The following is a 23,342-nucleotide window of genomic DNA, read 5'->3' on the forward strand; positions in this document are numbered from 1 at the left end:
ATTTGTGTAACCTTTATTCAAATAGAAATATGCTTGATTTTAAGGAGGTACACCTAGGATAAGTGACAAAACTCTTGACATCAGTGATATGTTTATTTCATATTCAAGTTCACCAAAGCCTATCAAGCTTTCTTTTGAAACAGAATGAAATCAATCCAAGCTACTTTGATGCTTACATGAGATTGATGTAAAAAGCTGAATACAAACATTCCAGTGATTTGTAAGAGTTGTGTCCCTTACCTTAGGTCTACCTCCTGAAGCCTTAATGTTGAACCATACCACTGCCTTGGCTATAATTGCTATTTGTAGTTGTTGTACCAATCTCCCCCGCAGACCTATAACCGCTTCCTGATCAGCGTACCACTCCGCTGGCTTATAGGAGGTGTACAGCTTTGAGATAGTGAATATAGATACCCTTACTGCAGGAGTTCGTTACTGTACAGGTCTTAACATTTCTGTCGTGATTGTTCACAACTGAATATGCAATTGCTTCCATACCGTTTACTTATTTCATGTGAATATAATAATTAACTATACTTGAACAAAAACCCAGCAGTTTTTTCCTACAAGTTTTCGTTCGTTTCCACAATGAAAGGATATCACACGTTTCAATAGTAAAAATACAAAATTAATTAATGCAATATTAATCAAATCGTCCGTTTAATTAATGAAATATTAATCGAATCGTCCGTTTTGTCGTAAAACCACATGCTATGTCGCTCGTTACTGACTAAAACATGTTTTGTTCAGAAATTAATTAAAGATTCTTCGTCGTTTACATTAAGTTGATTTTCATAAAAAAGCTAATAAGTAAAATCCATTCCACTGTGATTCTTGATGAACGGTTTGTCGGATTTTCTCAATGGCGATAATGTAATTACAAAATAATTCATTTTTTATCGTTTGATACTTAGTCTGACATCAATTCTTAACCAAGTCTTTTTCTCAATACTCGTCTTCGGCCATGTATAAATTAATCGGATATTTCTAATGAATAACGCATTATAACGCACCGATTCTAGATTCTAAAGAAGGGATTATGAATCAAGTACATCTTTAATTGGCAGTTAACGAGGTTGAAAGCTACACCCTTTCTAGCTTAAGCGTAGAGTTTCAGGACTTTCATAGAATATCACAGTTAAGTGGCATGTCATGATCACAATCGATTGATGATCTGGTGATCTAAGAAACCCCCCCTTTCCAAATTTGTGAAAAGGAAAGGTTCATACATTTATCTCAATAGATGCAATAGACACACTATTGAAAGTTTATCTTTACCTTAAAACCAGAAGATGCATTTTGAAAACAACATTTTTTTTTCTTTTATTGTATACACAAATGAAAATATACTATCCAATCTAACGCAATGTTTTTACGTACCAGATCATATAAACTTCCGACACTGTCTATGGTAAGGTGACTCATGGTGTAGAAAAACAACATGGATCAGACGATGCTTGTTTTGTCTACATATGCTGTTTTTATGTGACAATAGCCCTTTCTGTATTTAGATCTGTACTTTTGAGAAAACTACACTTTAACCTCCCACTTAAATCAACGTATGTGTAAGAAGAGTGCAAGAACCAAATGAAAAACGAAGACTGGCTATGTGATCAGTAACTGTTTCGGAACAAGAAATAAAACTGAATTCGGTGGGTTTTTTGATATGCATGAATCACTTTTAGTCTGATTTTTATAAATACTGCTGCTTAAATATGAAACGATTTAACAGAAAGTGTAATGGAATGACGATCAGAAGATTTCAGATGGGTACATGTGCATCTATAACTCTTTTGTCAAGACAACATCAGAGCCTTTCTGTTATTGTTTCCATGCATTTGTGCCTGCTCAAAGTACTACATTTATAAATTCATTAATTATTGCGATTTGTTTTACAAAAAAAAAAAATCGTTATTACATCTTTAGTCATTAGATGACGACCTATCTTATATCGAATGTCCAAGTTGAACCCGGGTAGATTGTAAATAGATCGATGGCAGCGACTGGATACATTTAAACCTGGTTTAATTTCAATGAAACTTAGCATGGGAGATAAAATAACAGGAAACGATTACCGTTAATGGATAAGAATTTTCTGAATAAATATTTATATTTATTGAACGAGAATAAATATTCGATTATCTATATGGTCACTTGTATGCTTTCCGCCATATCAGATGAAAAACTTTAATTAAGGATGAGGATACGGTTGCCACTTCTCGGTATACTGACGTAATTGAATTTAAACTGGTCCTTTGGCATACAGGTATGAAAGGTAAACCAGTGCACAAAAGTCGCAGCTTTACTTGCTTTGACATATAGAACACTCTACTAATTAACGTAAAATCTTGAGAGTTCAGAGAGACAATTCGACATGGTACTTCGAGTACAAATATAATTTATAATAATGAGTAATATACTTGTCTTGGTAAATTTAATTATACATTCTTAAGGGGCCTCTCGGTAAACTGTCTGTAATATTTCTATGAGAAAACTTAAAGTATGGAACAGAAGTAACCTCATGACCGCGAACGGAGATAAAGTATTGAAATAAATGGAATTTGATGGATAGCTGTAATCTAATTATCCAAAATACAATAATGTAGAATTATACTGGGGATGGCTGGAAAAAAAGATTCAAACACTTGTATGCACACTTGCGATTATGATCTTTTTGACGTTTTTGAAAATTTGAATAATTCTACATGTTTGAAAATTGCGGGGGGACAAAGTAGTTATCTAAGGTTAAGGTTTTTGACTGTTTTAAGTACGCAATAAACATTATTTATTCAATCACTGTGATAGTGAATAATACATGGAAATTCACTAATGACTTGTTCTTATTCAATGTACATATTATGACTTGTATTTACATGTATAATGCAAAAAACCGCTTTGTCTGTATAAAATGTCCTTTACCATTTGCTTATGATGGGAAATCCCCCCTTAAATTATTTCAGAAGCCGGAAGTACCATTCTTCTGTGACATTTAGGTTTACAACTCTTATACACGAGGTGTAACAGGAATATACATTATATTGTTTAACACGCCGCAGATATAAATTAAATAAATCAAGAATCGTAATTGAACACGCCGATTTACTTAACCAATGATCAAAGGTACTGAAATACTCATTATAGGACAACAGATGAACGAATACAAAGCAATATGAAAAAAATATCATTTTTGTATTGAATTATGTAGAAGATTAACCTATTGAATATTTTGTAATCCTCTCATCGATGGTGTGTGCATGATACTGCAAATAAAGGATGTAAAATTCATGGTTCTTCTTATCATTAGGCGCATCCTTTTGAATACCTGTTGATCGATCACCACCAAAGTATATCGTTTAAATATCGATCAGTTGTCAGTTCAGTGTAAGCGCTATTTTTCAATGGTAAAAGTATTTGAATGTAATTGCCTTGTATGTATAAGTGATTATTAGAAAAAAAGGTTAACATCACTTCTATGATTTATACATGTATATGGAATATTCCCCATGTTATTTTGTTCCTCATGTTGTACATCCCCCACCCCAAGAACAAAATCCTGGATTTAGCCATGGATAAAGAAAGCCGTCTTTTCTAGAATCTCATCGTTTGTTCTTAATTTCAAAGTAACTGTTTTTTAGTAAGCAAATACCTCTTTTACTGTATAACAAAGTTGAAGGTCTTAATGAAGGGTATACATTTGTACCTTATTGAAAAAGGTGGTCTTTTGGATGGGTATGCCTTTTTGTGTTGAACTTAGGCACAGACCATTTTGTTTTCGAATGGGGTGTGGGTGTTGGAAAAAATGGGCAAGTGCGGTTTTTATGCAACAACCGGAGTTTTTTTTTTCTTTCTTTTTTTTTTGTTAAGTAATGGGGGAATATTGATTCATATTTTATTTCCGTCCATGGCTGAGTATTTTTTTGCTAAAATTTGGAATAATTTCATTTTAAACAAAATAATCCCAGGCACCTTTCCCCCCTTCCCGAGTGTAAAAATTGTCCGTGCCTTAGTATGCCTAATGCGGATGGACAACAAGATAGTTGTAATACCGACTGCTATCTCATTAATCATATGTGGATACTTAAAAAGTCACTTAAAAACCTAAAATATCGCAGCTTTTCTCGTTTAAAAAAACTTATTCGTAAATCTTTTGAGAAATTATGTTGTTCTAGGTTAAAAATCCACATATTTTTCTAAAAAAATCTCAGAAGGGTATATTGTGCTACACAGGATAGAAGGTTTGTAGCATGCTTGATCCACAAATTTCTCACATTTGACATTCCAGTGGGTACTAATTGTGCTGCTCTCTCAGCCAACTTTTGTGTTCTATTCATACATCTGAGTTTCTTCAGAATCTCCTAAAGAATGAAAATATAAAAGATGCGAAATTCTTTAATTTCACATACAGATATATTGATGGTGTATTGTCTATCCATCTTCCTTCTTTTGGTAAATGGTTACCTTCAACATACCCACCAGAGCTTGAAATAAATGAGACTACAGATATAGCTTGTTCTTTATCTTTATAGACCTACATTCGAATTCGACAACAATGGTAATCTTATAATAAGATTTATGATAAAAGAGACAACTTCAGTTTTAAAATTATTAATTTTCCATACCTGTACAGCATTATACGTTCAACTCCTGCATATGGTGTTTTAATTTCGCCATTGATTCGCCACGCTTGAGCAAATACTAACCACTCTGGTTTCCATGAAAGCAATAAATATCAGCCTATCAGACTCTTGAATCAAGGATATACTTTTGTTGAAACCCACACCAGTTATGATTTCTTGTACAGTACGTAGAAATTTATCTCGAGACTAACGATATTAAAGGATTTATGTGTATTCGTTTTTGTAGGCAAGACATACATTTGTAATATATTGACTTGCGCAATAAATGAACACGTTTTTATCATCCATTTTCTATGTATGTTGATTTATGTTCCCCTGAGAGCATTAAACAGAAAATGACTCTTTCAAATTTTCTCATCTTCAGTACCTATTCTCCTTTCGAAAAAAAGTGCGTAAAAATATGATCAATTAATACTAGCGCCTTTAGAACTGAAACAGCCGCCATAATTTACGAATGGTTTTGACAAGACAATTATCGAAAAAGATCCGGATGCCTTTGGGTTCCGAATGGAACGAATCGTCAGAAAGAAATATAGTACCCCATGGGGAGAAATCCTTATTTTCTGTTCAACACTTTTCCTTAATCTGCTTCAGGCAACGTTTTGTTGTTATTTCACTAGCTTGTTAGATATTAAAGGATCAATAAAGGACGCTTTGTTAGAAAATAAAAAGTCTTTTAGCGTCTCAACGCCACCTGTTGTTTTGAACAGAATAATTATCTATCCTACATAAAGCCAAAAAGAAGTAAAGATGTCCTCATTGTCATGTCGTATATTTAATCTACGCTGTCACTTATCAGTATAAAATAAATACTTTCTAGCAATCATAGATTGGAAAGTAAATTCGATTGTCACGTCTAAGCCTGCTGCGTTCATTGAAGAGAAATCATATCTAGTTACTATCGTGATTAACTCTTGAATAATATTGTACTTGAAAAACTTAAATACGTGCAAGTACGAAACTACTGAAATAAGAACCGAGAACCACACCAACTTATAGTATATTAATGTAAAACGAAACAACGGATCAGAAAGCATAATCATAGTGCACTTAAGTGTCAGTCCCTATAAGAATCAGGCAGTAGATGAAACATGATTTGAAAAAAACCCAAAGGAGTAACCTCACATCAGCAGCATTAGAAACAAATACTTAGGAAGTTCAAGATCTATAAAAAAAAATTATATACAAGAAGTATTCAAACCAAAAATTTCGGAATTGGAAGCCAAGTGTTCGTAGATCGTCTCTATTTCCTGTTTTCACGTTTAGGCAATGCACTTGGATTTCCAATCAGGTTAATACACATGTACTAGTAGTTTATACTTGAAAAGATAAAAAAAAAGAATTGCGAATCATATGCGTATATTTGATCGTAACTTCATAGTCTTAGCTCGAGATATATATGATATACTTATGTAAAAATACGGTGCTCAATGTAAGGAACAAAGTTCAATTACATTTCTTCTTAAAAAAAAAACTGAAGATACACTACACCAAAAAAACTTAACCACTTGGAATATTAGCTCTCACAAAAGAAAAACCGGGAGTTACACCAGGTGCTCTGGAAGGGTAATCATGACCTGTTCCACGAACTACAATAATGTAGCTCTCCTACATACTTTGTCACGTGCGATTAAGTAATAAGATAAGCCGTTCGTACATTGTATCAAGTGAAATTCTCAACAAGTCCTTCAAGTACATTTAAAGACGAAATCTTTTTCACCTTTTTGTACTTGTGTCATTCAAACTTATCGGATTTCTCCATATTTCTGCTTGAATGTGTTTAACGGATGTTCCTTATCAGACCAGTAGAGGTCGCATTGGAAAGTTATTGCACAATAACGTCATTAAATCAATTCATTAATTAACAAAGTTCTTTAACCTAAAGGGGGATATAGGCTATCAGTGTAATGGTATAGTTATTATAGTATGACTCCTATACATTAACTCAGGAAAGAGCTACTTAGCCACGCTATACATGTAGGTATTAACTCCTGGTATTAACTCAAGATAAGGTGAGTGATAATCTGATAACAGTCGATTGTAAGAAAATCTCTAGAACACCGGGAAGCATATTGTGAAAATAACCTTAGTGTTACTCGTTGAAACCCAAAACTATCTTCAAGGGTATCTATTTCATAATTTAGGTATTCAAGGAGCTATTTTCCATGATGCGACGCGATTAAGCGGAAAATTGTTGATTCGATATGTTTGTGCAACTTTCGGTTGATCGTATGTAGACATCCTGACTTTTGCTTACTATTAAGTTCAGTGTAAATATACATATATGTGTTTGTACGTTGTAACTTTTAAAAATCTATATTAAACATTTGCCGAACTTAAAAAAATCGTTCCATGAGAAGTCCGGTTATACCACATGACCAACACGGACACACTAAATGAACGATAGCAACAATTAAGGAGCCAACTAAATACTACTGAGTGGAACGCAAGGAATGATTATGTCATTTTATCAAGTTATTCGGGCTGTAAATAATAAACTACATCCTGTAAGGCGACAGATGAATGAAAGCCATACAATTTGTTGTCTGGCATTCTCCTTCTTTTCTAGAAGTTATCGGGACTTCAGATTGTATCTCGTCTGATGAATAATGGACAATATATTTCATATTTGAACATTATTAATTTTCTTTAAGTTTACGACCATTAATGAAAAGATATACTTTTTAATAGTTTGTTTGGGTTCAAATATCTTTGTATCCTTTAAACAGCGTAGGCTTCTGTATTTCCCAAATATATTCTTCTTTATCACTAATTTCTGGCTTTGAATTGTGCTTTATGATACCCGTTTCAGTTGCAGATCTAGGATGTGTTACGGAGGTCGGAACCCCCTTTTTTAACACCAGTTGGAACACCCCTTTCAAAATATCTGGATCCGCCATTGCCGTTTCATGAGGTATTGTCCGCACTTCGTGGATATGAGAAACCCAAAAAAATTGGTGACGACTTGGCACTGTCTCATTAATTAGTGTAGAACATGAAATTCTGATTGCAACTTCTGGTGACAGGGTCGAAATTATTCGATCCCACAATACCCATCTGTATGTCTTGCATGCATATAACGAAGTCATCTTTAATTTCATAATCTATTTTCTCCTAAATATTTTCTTTAGCGTTTATACACTGCTTAAAGTTCTGTTTTTGTCAATGAAGCCACGACAGCGGCTGAAATTGACTTAGGCATCAAATGAAAATCTTGCTACATATCATAATTTGAGGTAGCACTCACATGCATCCGCGATCAATACCATCATTCTGAAACGTGAAATGGAAAGGAATAAAAATAACCATGAAATTAATAGTTAATCAAACAGCATGCAAGGGAAATTTCGCATCTTCCATTTTATTTAGAAATCCGTGTAATATTTATGCACTATTTAATGACTTGTTTTCGGACTGTTGATCACGTGGTGAAATTTTTTACAGTCACCGGCCATCTCATGCGTATGAATATCTCATATGACCTTAGAAGAAAAGTTTCTGTAGCCGAAGGGGACGCCAAACGGGAAATAGTTTGATTAAATAGGGTGGGTTACCGCACGAAAGCACTCCCTAATATAGATACAATTCTTTCATTATTTACAGATACTATTTGCGAACAAGTTTTGAAAGAATGGATATTTTTTTTCTGTATCTGTAGCCCCCGCTAGTACCCTTGCGTCATCCTGCCAACTGGATTTCTCCAGTTGAGCATCATTACAAATCTAAATATATTCTTTAATTTGCCTGACAATTTTTAGATGTAGACTTAAAATAGCTGAAAATAGTATTTGAGAGACAAAGTTTAATATATTTTAATATTGAAGGGAAAATGAATCCTTTTTTCTGCCAGTCAACACGTTAGTACATTACTTTCGCGTCACTCTGCATGCATCTTAACAGAGGAGCATCATGTCAAATCTTCTGTATTAATCCTGTTTATTTTTTTTATATCATTGATGTACAATATTTGTAAAATGTTCTTTGTATTCTGTTAGTTTATGATAAATATGTATGAATCTATCATGAGCTCATAGCCCTGATAATTTACCTTTTTTTGCTGTGTAATGTATGATTATATTCATGTTACAAACTTAAGAAGGTTTAAACTTTTTGAATCAGTTTATAATTATGCAACAACAGCTAAAGTATAGGTATTACATGCTATATATACATTGCATGTACATGTACGAACAAATACTTGTAACATTTATTCTTTTTCCGACGCAGTTATTTCCAGAATGAAATGTAGAAAATTATAAGTAAAAGAACAAATTTTACTGCGTTGGCTATCTTTGTTTGGAAAGATATGACTTGTTTACAGTGTGTTACTTGTAAGCAGTACAAAAACCTAGTTTCAATTGATGTATTCATGTCATTGTTTGTCATCTTAATACATATACACATATATACAATTAACAACACATGTTGAAAACTGTGTTACGTACTTGTTTTTGTCTAAGTTTAGAATAGATAGTAAAAATTTTATTTATCAAAGTTCTCACTTTCTGTTTAGAATATTTTGACAGCATTGCATTTAATAGGGATGGGACTTGCTAGTTATCTGATTTAGCCATTAAACACATATATGGGGTCCATTAGTACTGAAAGATACAAGTTGTTTGAATGACATGAAAATACAGATTGTTTCTTTCAGTCTTTAATACCCTTTTTGCGTCTCTCAGGATTGCTCCATTTTATGACTCTGTTAGTAACTCTATTTAGTAGAGGTGAAAGAACCTTGGTTTTGGGTGAACAAATATGTTGATGCTTTGGTCTGATTGTACGGTCATTTTGAAAGTAATTAGACAGCAAAAATGGCAAATTTACATGCTTTGACACAGGAACACAGGCTTAAACAGTGGTTTAACTAAAGAGTCTTTGTCCATGTATGACCTAGGGAGAACTTGGAGCTGTATAAATATTTTCTTCAATTCTATAAGTAAAAGCTAAAGCTATGTAGTGAAGTATGAAGAATGAATTAACAAGTATGTTTTTAAATATGTATCGTCAATCTGTGTGTGTGAAAATTAAGAAAAGGTTGTGGGTCATTTTCCCCCATTTGTCTTGTCAACTAAAGAAGCCATGGCTGCTCAGCTAATAAACGGTCTCTGAAAAAAAAATTCTTCTGAAAGAAAGAATGTTAAAAATATTACTTTTCCTAGTTTAAAATATTACAATCCTTTTTTATGATTAGAAATGTGATTGTGCAGTAAGAAATAGAGCAAACTATGAAGGCTTCATTGACTCAGTACTTCAGTACTTTGATTCCATGCTAGATTTGAGGTCTTGCATCAGACGAATGTACATCCAAGTATCATTTTTAATCTGGATATGATCATCTCAGTTTTAATTGATGAACACATATCCCTGCATCGACACAAAAAGTTTAAAAAAATTACATAACGCTAAATACATTAAGAATATCGGTTAAACCAACTGTCACAGATGCGAAAATAGAAGCGAGAGAATAACTAAGTAAACATTCCCGCCATCTCTTGGGGCATCAGGTGGTAATATAGTCACATGACGTGACGATGACGTAGGCAATATATTTCGAGATTCTGCGGTTTCGAAGCTGTATTTGGTCCCTAATGGCAGCAAGAAGCATTGGCAATTTCACAAATGTATAATGGAAACATGCAGTCTCATAGTTAATCATCAGCATTCATCTATTTATCAGCCCTTGTAAAATTGAACAGCTGTAATCAGCAACTCTTCTATGGCAAGCCTAAGTGGACAAAATCAGTATTTTGTAATATTAGAAAATGAATTTTTAATATTACAATATCATTTTTTCAATATTAGAAAAGATTTTTTAATATTAGAAATTCATTTTGTAATATTAAAAATTCATTTTCTAATATTACAAATTCCTGATTTAATAATATTATAAAATATCACACATTTTGTAATATTACAGATTGAATTTGTAATTTTAGAAAATGAATTTGTAATATAAGAAAATGAATTTGTAATATTAGAAAATCAGTCATATTTTTTAATATTACAAAATGATTTTCTAATATTAAAAAATCGTCATTGAATACGACAAATCCATTTTCTAATAATAGAAATTCAATTTGTAATATTCAAAAATAGTTTTTTAATATTAGAAATTCAATTGAATTTTTAATATAAAAAATGATTTTTTAATATTGAAAAAGTGTTTATGTGATATAAGAAATCTAATTTATAATATCAGAAAATAAATTTGTAATATTAAAAAATCATTTTTTGATATTAGAAAATGCTCATTTTCGTCCGCTTTGGCTTGCCACACTCTTCTGTGTAATTAATCGAACTTTTTTTCAGCACTTTCAAGGCTGAAACATAGCTCACTTTTACTTCAAGTATAAAATCATGAAGAGAGACATTGTCTTCTTTCTTCTGAATTTTTTACATCGCAATGGGCGAGTCTGGGTGAAGGAGCAGACAGAAAATTTTCAAACAGCAAGGAGTTAAGGCATCTTCTGGTATTTTCTGAAGAAATAATTTTAGTCAAATGACGCGCACGTAGTAAAACATATATATCTTAAGTATGTATTGTAATGATAACTCATATTTGAGTTTCTTTTATTTTCGTTTAGTATTTCACACTGCTACATGTATGTTAATGGCTTACAAATGCTGATATCATTTACTAAAATTTAGCAATTTAAATAGAAAGTTCAAACTACGCGTGTCTGGCAATGCCTTGGTACAAAATGACAGCTTGTAACTAGCGCACTTAAAGCACCAACGACGCAATTAAAAAAATTCACATGAATACAAGTACCAACTGGGAGTCCTCATAATAACGTAAAGACATAAAACCAAGCAAAACTTTCATAGCCACAAAAAGGGTAATCTACGGCTATAAATCAAAATGTTTACTCCAAAAAAACACTAGTTAGCAGGACTGCTGACAACTTGAAGGCTTTTGTCGTCTTCGGTCGAAGCCCAGTTCCTCTCATATTTATAGACGATTTGATGATGTTTATTGCTGAGACCTTTTCCTTCGTGACAATGTTTTTTTTTTCTCCTTGGTGATGTGTTGTATTAGATATAGTAACTCCTTTTTTATGCTTTGTTATAGCTCACTGCTATTAGTTACGACTTCAAAACTCGTCACCATCTAGATTTATTCAGCGAACCACTAAGCGATGTGAAAAAAGTGTATTTTTAGTGTATTTTTTTTTAACCTCATAAACACGTGATTTTATTTTTCGGAAATTATCTGTTTTGTTTGTTTTTCGCTTTGTTTTAAAACAAAAAGGCATGAAGCATGATAACAGAAAATAAAAAAGTGGGAAAAATATTTGAATTTAAATTCTATTGTATTTTATCTTTTACCTCCAACATAGTTTAAAAACAATCAACCAAACCATATTTCTGTTTCAGGGTCTTAAGGTAGTAGACCTAGGGTAATAGACACAACTCATACAAATCATTGGAACGTTTGTATTTACTATTTTACATCAATCGCATGTAAGCATCAAAGTAATTTGGACTAATTTTCATTCTGTTTCAAAGGAAAGCTTGGAAGGCTTTGGTGAAATTGAACATGATACAAACATATCACTGATTTAAAGAGTTATGTCCCTTACCCTAGGTCTACCTCCTTAAGGCTTCAAATATTTTGCAGTATGATGATGCACCGTGCTTGAATCACCTAATCGCTACTGATTTCAAGAACCAAAGCTCTAAGTACCTAAAATATCAGGGAAAAATCCATGAATATGTTTAAAATTTCATCGTGTAAGTGCAAACATTAAAATACAATTATACAATTTCACGACTCGGTTCTTTGTGATATCAGATGTAAATCATTGAACGCCAAAATGTTGATCGCTAGAGTTGAAAATAGTTCTGATATGCGTGGGTTCAATGAAGTAAAATGTATAGATTTGAAGAGATAAATATTATTCAGGCTTTCAACTCCAAAATTGTGTTAATATATAGAAGCAACATTCGGCATGTGACATTTTCTTGTATATGTATGTCTGTTAAGAATTTTCTGGTTTCTAACTTTTTGTTAACTGTGTAAAACCATAATATTATTACAAACATCTTACTGTACATTCTGAGTCGTATTTAAAAAATTTGTTCCTACTGTTGGACGAATTGGCTCTAAGACAGATTTGAAAGTGTCATAGAACAGTTTTGTAGCTAACGCCTCTCACTTTTCTACCAGAATCGGCTTTGTTTGTTGTATTTAGTTTCGACACTGTGCATGAAGTTATCTCTCTGTGCATTGTGTTCATGGTTATTCTTAAGTTGTGTTGTATTACATTCATTCATTTAGTCTTCGTATATATATAAGTTATTTTAACCGTACGGGAAATATGGTTTTCTTTCAGTTGTATAATCTTTTGTACTTTTTTATGTACAACAAATCGTAATTTGTACTCCCAGTACTTGCAAGCGTAAAAGTTTTCGTTTACTTTCGAATTCATAGTTTCGTTTTTGTTCACTTAGATGTACATGTTCAGTGCTTTTATGTGTATAATAAAAAATGTATACGATGCACAAAACGTATTATATATATTCATCGAAAATTTCAATACGAATGTATATTTTTGCAATGAGTAAGCTTTGATACGAATTAGCGATATTTATTCATACCGGTACACTTTGTCAGTGCTTTTATATTTTAGTGGAGTCTGGGATACTTTTGTTCACATTATTTCAATTATGTTTTGTTTTTACAGTCTAATTAAAATGAGAGCTATCAATTGTTACATCCAGGCACTACATTCTACTTTCTGTTCTGATGACATATTCGGATATCATCTTTTATGATTTTGAAAGCATTATTTAGAGGAAAAAACCCGAGGGTTCTGATAAGGTCATCTGAAAAGAAAGTAGAATGGAGTGTTGTTAGATACTACATGCAGTGACTGGATGGAACAATTGATAGGTCTAATTTTAATTAGATTGCTTGTTTTTGTTGTGTGTGTCTATTTTCCCTGTCTACTCGTTCCCCATGGATTATGTTCTGTTTGATTGCCTTTCGAATCTTAGTTCCCTTGATTTCTCTTTTACATGCAAGTCTTGGTGATATGCAAATTTAGATTAATAGCAAGTTTGAGGAACAATAGGTTTTGAAATATATTTGTATTGTAAGGTTTGGAACTGTCGGTTTTGACATTCTAGTATTGTAAGTTTTAGGAATGGCAGGTTTTGACATATTGTAAGTTCTAACTAAGAACAAGTTTTTACTTGTCAATTATATCAGACTGGAGTGACGTATTTTTAGACTACACAGTCTTTTTCTTGCGGAGGTAAACCTAGAGTAAGGGACATAACTTCATTGTAACTCTTAAAATCAGTGATATGTTTAATTTGTATCATATTCAATTTCATCAAAGCCTATCAAGTTTTTTGGAACAGAATGAAATCAATCCAAGTTACTTTGATGCTTACATGAGATTGATGTAAAATGCTGAATACAAACGTTCCAATGATTTACAAGAATTGTGTCCCTTACCTAAGACCTACTTTCTTAAATCAGAATGTTCCAATAATGTTTACCTGACAGGCGATAAAGCAAAGAACTGACTAATAATGCCTATTTAAATCAAAGAACGTGACAAATAATTGTCCAATTAACAACTTCCACGGGGCTCTGGCGCCATCTTGAACTTTGGCAGTCTGAGCTATGTACCTTTGGCCTACTTTCTACTTTGAAGCATATAAATTATGACTTTTGCTCTGATTTATGCGTGATTAGCATGTCATCCTGCATTTTCTGGTAAACACTCTGTTGTATGACAAAATTAAATAATCAATACAAGTCAGAATTGATAAACGTTAAAATGCTTTCCAGCCTGTTCAAGTCCGTAAACTGAGACAAAATGATTAATTATCTAACATACATTTCAGCTACAAATTAAAGAAGAATGAATTATGAGCTTTATTTTCAAGCAATAAAACTGATGGCCGAATTAAGGCGACGACAGTAATAACATTGTCTCTAAAGTACATTGTTAAGTACGGGCTAAATGTTAGAACTACTATAATCACAATATTTAATATCTCTTTCAAAATTTGCAAAATATCTAAAAATAGTATTATAAAATAGAAATCTCCGTGCGTCCAAGACACATCCGTCATATTAAGCCAGCAGAGATAAACATAGTAGTCATGTCAAAGTTTGTACGTTCAACGATAAATTAATTGAATTTCCTCAAACCATGACTCAAACAAATTCTCACTACTTCATTACAGCTCCAATTGCTATAAAATGTAATAAAAGCATGTCAGACTAGCAGCCAATACTCACAATACTTAACAGGTTTTAACTAAAATAGACAATTATATTGTATGCCAGACATTTCACAGTGAAATCTAGCTTACATCGTACCTGTGTTATGAGTTTGCCAAGTTTTTTTATTATCTGACACATCGTGGCTGTCCTTATAGGAATTGGGCATCAGAGACGTTTTGTATACATAGAGGCTCTAAACTGTGATGACAAAAATTGTTTTTTGTCGGAAAGGACGAAAATCGACTGTTTGAAATTAAGCGCAGGTGCAAAGAGTAAGTCTAGCACATCCTTGTTGGTCGAGATATCACCCATACCAACAAGGCGGGGCGTCACCAACGTTTTCATTACGAAAAACCTTTAATTAGCTCACAAGATTTCTTTCTTGATTACAACTGGTTATAAAAATAATTGTGTTTTCACTACCGTGTTCAACTTTGAAATATTAATTACAACATGTTTTTTTTTAACTGATTGTTGGTGAACATGGTGGTTTTGAATATGTAACGTGCGATTGTGTGTACACAGAGCTCAACAAAATTAAATGTATCCCTCATTGGCAAAGCCTATAATCATATTACCACATATTCTAATTTGTTAATTTTCGATGCAATCGGTATAGTTTACTTTTTACCCTTTGACTTTGAAGACGCTTTTCTATGGTAACGCAAATCACCTGATTGCAATTCTGTTTCCCGATTGGCCAAATACTGTTAACTTAACGGCGTTCGACAAAACCTTTATCGGAAATTGAAATTGCGTGCCATGTGTTATTTTGCTTGAATAAAATGTAAAAAGTTTTAAGTGAAAAGAACAAAATATTATTACGCCGGCTTTCCTTTTTTAAAAACAAAAATAGCGTCTGTTTACATTGTAATCGTGCATCTTACCATACAGTGCGACCTTTCATTATCTGATACCCAATATGTATAGCTAGCATTCACTATTCCTCCATATCATAGCAAAGTTACATGTAAACCATAAAAAACGTAAATTTATTGATATTAAGATATTCTATTGATACTGTATTTATGAACAAAATATTTCAAAATCTTATATTTCCTTGATAATTTTCTATCAATTAAATAGAAATAAAAACAGCAAGTAGGAAAACAGGATTTGACTTTTTATGAGCAACTCGGTAGGTGTTTCTAGTAAAGCAGAGGACGCTTACCCTACGGTGCACCTGGTCCATGCTCCACGTTTTTAGTGGAGTCCGAGTTGCTCATTTGCTTTTGTTACTTTTTATGTATTATTTTAGTTACTTTATGCTCTTTGTTGTGTATGTCTGTTTTACATGTCTGGTCTTTAGGCTAGAAACCACTAATTCCACTTCTCATAGGCTTCTATGCAAATTTCACAATATTCAATGGCTTCTCTGGACTTTACCCTAACTTTAACCTGCAGAGGACTATATATCAGCATGATTCTACGTATGTCAGCTCACAATCCTCAGAATGGCATGTGGGGTTAGCAGACTTGCAGTGCAGTACTGGTCACCGGAAGTGAAGTGTCTATAAATAGCATGGGAAATCCCAGTGTTTTCACAAGATAGGGGTATATTTAGAAATCATTATGGAGATTAGGCTTCATATCACAAGAGGCAAAATGCAACTATGAAACGTACAAAAATGTTTTTCCTTTCAGAAACTGTTTAATTTTTTTAAATAAGATGAGAACTCTTTTCACAGCACTATGAGGAACAGGGGTAATTTCTGCGTAGGACTATTTTTGCGTACTTTCCAAATGCTCATTGGTTGAATTGGTGGTGTGTAACCTTTATCCCAGGATTACATTCTTTTGATTACCGCTAGAATCTTGGTTCCCTTGATTACTCTTTAATAAGATGAAACAAGTACAATTCATGTACATCATTCACAAATTACAAACAAATACAAAATGGGCTCATACGTGTACATACTTGCTGATGTCATTCACAACAGATAAGGTAGAACATGGAACAGTACATGTAGTTTGGGGCATAAAACGTAGACAAATACATTCCCTTATAATAGAATCTATCAAATGTAACTGGGCGAAGGACGCTTATCACGAAAACTAATTTGATTACTGTGTCATAGTTTTCATTTCCTCTTTCCTCTACCCGGACGTGACATTTTATGAGTAAATCGGTGGGTGTTTATAGAAAAGCAGAGGACAATTACCCTACCCGTGCACCTCGTTCATGCCCCCAGGTTTTGCATTTGCTTCTTTGTAAGTGTTATTTTGATTATTTTGTATCATGTTGTGTGTTCTTTTTTTTCACAATCTTGTCTTCATCCTTGGAATTTATTCTTTTGACTTCCGCTTCTTGGTTCCCTTGAGTATTCTATCGCAATAAGCAAGATTTGATTGTGTTAACCAGAAAAAGGCCAATAGTACTAAAAGAAAACAATGGAAGAGAAAAAATTACATGACAAAAATTGCTAGCAATACACAACAGAGATGACCTAAGACACGAAACTCGTTTATTTTCCTGACAGTCTGGATTACTACAGAACGTCTCAATCAATAAATAGACCGTCGTGAAGTGCGATAATATCTTTCCTTGGCGATTGTGTAACTTTAAAACGGAACATCAAATCAAAGGTGAGAATAATCTTTCGTTAAGTTTCTGAAAATGAGGAAACGAACTCTAAATAAACATGAAAGCTGACTAAAACAATATTCAGAAAGTCCATAATTTACTGGTTTTCATGAAGCCTGCAGTGTCTGGATCGACAAGGCAAAAAATAATAATAAACAGTCAACGGAGTTTAGCTACAATGTAAGACGGGTACTGCCACGTTTGCAACAAACAAACAGTTTCGCATAAGCGAGAGGAAAATAATACCGGTGCTGTAAAAAATAAGCAGCTTCTCAGACTGGTAGTCCGTTTATAGCTTACCTCTTCTCATAAAAGGAGAATCAAGGGAACCAAGATTTGAGCAGAAATCAAAAGATAATTAAAGATCAGACAGGGAAAACAATCACACACAACAAAAAACATGAAATAACCGAAATAATACGTTTAATTACAAAGCAAATGACTTCACCAAAACTGGGAGCATGGGCCAGATGCACCGGTAGGGTAAGCGTCTTTTGCTGTTCTATGAACTTCGCCTTCAATTGAATACAAGTGAAGTGAGATCTTTCAAAATCAAATCGTTATCAGTTTGCTATGATGCTCAGATTTGGTATATTTGGTATTTTGTTGACATAGGAATCAGAACTGTGGAGTTTTCGAGGTATTCATAGGTTTGTTTCCATTCGGGGATTTATCGACTTATTTACGGTTTAGTGAAGACAGATTTTAATGTGTATTCGTGTTTGAAATCGGCAGGTTTAAATCCGAATCAGCGTTCAGAATAGACAAGTTGAATTCTTAATCAGAGTTCGGTTAAGACAGAATCAACGTTTAATGAAAACCAGCTTGTTATCCATTAATCGGTACGAACAAACTTTCTTTAATTCTACTTCCGGTTCGTCTGGTCCGTCGACTGAGGCGAACCACGAGATACGAACCAATAATGGAACATGAATCTGTTGTTTAAGTGGATTGAACCGTATAATGGAAAGCACCCCATGTTAAGATGTTCACTGCTCATGTTCAGTCATTTTTGTCATATTGTCGGACTTCTCTGGTTTTATTCATTTCATAGCATTAAAATTTGTTGCTTAGTGACCTCAATTTTATTTCCATAATTTCATTATTAAACACACGAAAATGTAATTTTTAGAATTTTTTTTAATGAAAATTAATCCTTGTTATTTTTTTCGGTGTTTTAAGAGATGAAACCTACTGAAGCACATCTCAAAAACGAGAAAACTGACCCACCATTTTTTCTACTTACATTGTTGTAGCATGAAAGGTCTTAAAAGATTTCACAATCATTAGAAATCCTTGTTATTCTGAAACAGAGAAGCGAATATTCTTAAATCGAAAGTGGAGATCAGTTAGGACCGCGGTTTAAAATATGAATCAATGTTGGAAATAAGTTATATACGTTGCCCTATTATTACAATTATTGTTACAAAATAATATTTTAGATAATTTTTGACATGAATAAATAAACGATACAAGTTGGGAAACATTTAAGACTAAAAACCACTTAATGTCCCTCTCCGCAGGCTGAAAAAAATAATATGTTCTACAAGACAAATGTGCCACATATGATAATCATATGATGGTCGATTAATATGGAATCATGTGGTAATGAGATGATAATTTACCTATGATAGTCATACGATTACATGTATCATATAAATCTAATATGTTAAATTGGGCTTGGAAACATATGATAATCATGCCATAATCATATGTAAACTGAAGCATAAGAGTATCATATCATGCTCGATTCATATGATAAATCATATGTCGCACATCATATGATTCTCATGTGTGGCACATATGTTGGAGAATTGGCGTCTGATTTAATGTATATCACATACTGAACATGACTTGTATGTACACACTAATTATAGATCATAAAAAATAAGAAGTCCACTTACTTGCAGGGTTCTTTTTGAAGATTTCGACAGAAATAATGACACAGGTTCCTTAAAATTCCTCCAGGACAATTTTTTGCGTATGTTCTACATGCTCTTTGGTTGAAATAGGAAAATAGACAAATATTTTAGGTCATGAAAATTTGATAAGAAGTAAATTGCAAACGACATTTACAACGAATTTTAAGTAACACTCCATGTACATATAAGAATCATGCAAAATGTGCTTTATGGCTTGAAAGCCTACATATTTTTATTTTTGATATTTGTTTAAAATGTCATAGTAAAGAGAAATTAACGTGTGGATTTTCATACAACCTGTGTTCTTATTAGGAGATAAAATTGTGTAGAATGTACAGTAGAATTCAACATTAAGGGAGATAGCTCTCAGACTGTAAATAACACTAAAATACAATAGAAACTGACTGTTGGATGTTCAGTGTGGATTATCTCCTAAGAGCAGACAAATTGAAATGAAAAATCATACATTGAATTATACAGACATATACAGCAACTTTGGTTAATAAAAAAATGTGGCCTTTTTGGGATGTATCACATAATTTGAACGATTCTTACAAAGACTGGTACTAATCAAAATTATATCAGTTTGTATGCATCGATCAAATGTATCGCCTGTGCTATGGTGCTTATAGACGTTCACATCTGGTGACTGTTAAAATATGCACATAAGTCAACAACTCCTATAGAGGGATTCTACATTGTACCACTGCAAAAATACCATTCGAAGAGATTTAAAGTCTTCATTTCAAAAGAAAATCAATATTGGTTGCACGTTTACATTCCGAACCTGGTCTGATATCAAATAAGGAAGACCTTGGTACGCTACTTCGTGACTTTTTTGTGCTTCATTTCAAAAGCTAACATGTATAGCACTTTTGCATTAAAACCTTGTCTGATATCAAAAAAAGAAAGACCTTGGTGCGCTGCTACATGACTTAGTTTAATTCATTGTCTTGTGCTATCCTGGCTCAGATATTAACATCAGACGAGATCAATTTACATTGAACAGAAAACTTATGTGCGCCAACCAATTTAATTGAATACTCTTATTTGAAAAATTACGATTACGACCGTTTTACGTTTTTTATGGTTTAGTAAATTATCGTAACTTTAGCTTCTCTGGACGATTTGATCGATGACAATGAACTAATGGATGGGTATTATATAACTCAGACATCTTTACAGTGGATGCACTGATGAAGACTGTGAATAAATTGGTTTGAAGCATGTAGTCTCAGCGATGTATCATAACGACCTAGTTGGAATCGTGCTGTATCAACGTTTTCCAACGTTTACCGATACTGTAACACTCCGTAACAATACTTTGCAACGATAACCGGATTATATAAGCGCGTTATCACAACACCTTACCAATTTATATGCCCTATGCGTATATGTATTTATAGAATAGAACAAAAACGACGTAGGGAAAATTGATAAGAATAACACACTCAGTGAAAGACACCAGAAATAATGCATTTTATCATGTGTTCTACATATACCCTGTGGAATCGATCTTTTATACATGTGACACTTTACTTTTTTATTAGAACCATATGCTCAGTACAATAATAATTGGTCGACTAGGAGGTATGGTGTTCTAATCCTTTGTCCGACTTTAGCCGAGACCAACACATTTTTTTGCAAAAAAATTGTGATTGCTTGTTGTTAAGCTAAACAATTTTACAAAGCAATACGCATGCTTCAACAAAAGAAAGCTTTGTCACTCACTGAACGGCACTTATTTGTCAATAAAATCGGTCGAAATTCATTGCTTACTACTGAACTTGATTGTCATTCATGGAATATCTATATGATAATTCTGTTATGACCGAGTTTGACACGTGCTGTCTCAACATTTTGTCTACAAATTTCGAAATCTATCATGTTCTGACCGACTGACATTTGTTTTAATTTGATTACCCGCATCGAATATGACAAATGATATGCCATGTTCTTTTCTCTAGTTTGCACTCTCTTGAATTTTAGATATTCGAGTCTTCAAGTTTTCACATTTCGGGTTTACATTTACGGATTGATACGGCATCCAGGAAATGTGAAATATTACAGTTTTGCGGAAGATTAATTTCATTCTATAAGACTAAAATTTCTTGAAATGAATACGTTGTAATAAACATTCCCCATTGTAAAATTGTTCCACAAAACGTTCGTCTTGGTCATGTAGGTTATTATAGTCTCTGAATATATTGTCCATATAATCATTACGAACGCTAACAGTTCTGCCTCCAGCCAATTTAAACGAGCCATCATGTACGGTCGTTGCGTGATTGTTAGATCCGCCATATACGTAATTATGTTCTAACTTTGTTTATTTAGGAATCCGATGTCCACTATACATTTATTGACGTCCTTTTACGTCGTAAACACTGCTTTGTTAATCAAGCAATGATGGTCGTATGAGTGCATAAGTGTTCTTTGTCCACTATATAGATCAGACAGATGATATGAAAAAAAGCGCTATCTTAAATGAAAGAGGTTGTTGCTGTTGTGACGAGATAAATATGTGTCGAGTTGTCCTGTTTTGGTCATATGACCTTATATATAGCAACACTTCTACCGTTTTTGAAAAAAAAAAAATAAACTGACAAAAAGGAAAACGGGTGAAGTATTTCAAATTTTAAGTGTACATTAAAAAATAATTCAGATACAGGCATTAACGGGACACTATCCAAACTTTCGCAACGCTTGGCACATAAACGTCATGTTATTTTTACGTTTTTCATGATGAACATTAACTTTTTCTCGTGTTGATCTTAAACTCAAAGTGCTCTACCCGAGATTCTGTTTTTTTTTTCGCGTTCCTTGCATACTGCATTTAAAAGGGCAAAATAGCTCTGTCCCAACCGCATCAAATGCTTAATAATGTCTGTCTGATATTAACTTCACACCACTTTTAGTTTTTTTTCCTGGAACTATTAGAGACGATTCCAGTTGTCTTATTTCATTCAAATCTTGAGCATACTACTAACTCAAGAATATATCATATTCGATTTATTCCATTTCTTGTTTCTTTTTCAGCCAAATTAGACGGAGTTAAAACTTACATGTCATTAAGACGGGTACCCCTCAGACTTCAGGATCGAGTCATAAAATGGTTCGACTACCTGTGGTACTGTAATAAATCTACCGACGAAGAAAAAACGCTCAGTTTACTTCCGGATAAACTAAAAGCGGAAATAGCCATTCATGTTCATTTGGATACATTGAAAAGAGTGGAGATCTTCCAAAATACTGACGCAGGATTTTTATGTGAATTAGTGTTGCGTCTCAAACCAGTATTATTTTCCCCAGGGGATTATATATGCAGAAAAGGTAGGTCTTTATCTTTTGAAGGCATCAAAATTGGGTGCTTTGGCATTCATTATCAAGACAAAATTTGAAATTTTGTCAGCGTGATGTTTGTTATACATATCATTTAATTGAGCTTAAATACCTTTTGTTATTAGGTGTTTGTAGCCGCCCAATTAAGTTTTTTTTTTGTGACAAATTTAGTGTGTACTACTCATTTCCATATACTGTTAGAGCATTTTCGTGCTAAAATTAACCAGGTTCCTCTGGTCTCAAGCGTGCATGAGATTTTGCAGTTCACGTTCAGTGCTGGCTTTGGTTAGCAAAGAAAGTTCAGCACAAATAGCTGTTTATAATGGAAAAAGGATGAGAGTATTCTTAGAGGTTTTAAGCATTTTCAGATTTTGTGGCACCAAGGCTTAATTTTTAAGGCAGAAACAGTTCAGTCTGACACCAAAGCATTCAAGTATCTGGGATACATGCATGTAATCTGACGCCTCTTGTTAATCTAAATTGAGGTACATGTATTTCAATTTTTTCTTGTCAATCTTCTTAATCTAACAATGTGTTTCAACCGAGAGAACTATTTTTGTTTTCAAGTTTTTTTCGGAATGTACTTGCTCCACTGTTTATCAAATCCC

At 33.2% G+C, this 23,342-nt stretch overlaps 1 protein-coding gene across 2 annotated transcripts in view; it reads left to right on the forward strand.

Annotated features, from left to right (window-relative positions):
- Nucleotides 1-23,342, forward strand: part of LOC148626604 (uncharacterized) — a 103,397-nt gene that overhangs the window by 54,538 nt on the left and 25,517 nt on the right. For both annotated transcript variants that reach the window (XM_088570745.1, XM_088570744.1), the window contains one exon: nt 22,432-22,725. In XM_088570745.1, coding sequence (XP_088426871.1) covers nt 22,432-22,725 — 294 coding nt within the window. The remainder of the gene's footprint in view (nt 1-22,431; nt 22,726-23,342) is intronic.

The sequence above is a fragment of the Perna viridis genome, chromosome 2, assembly GCF_037379345.1.
Source record: "Perna viridis isolate PV_CMFRI_1.1 ecotype Kerala chromosome 2, ASM3737934v1, whole genome shotgun sequence".
NCBI lineage: Eukaryota > Metazoa > Mollusca > Bivalvia > Mytilida > Mytilidae > Perna > Perna viridis.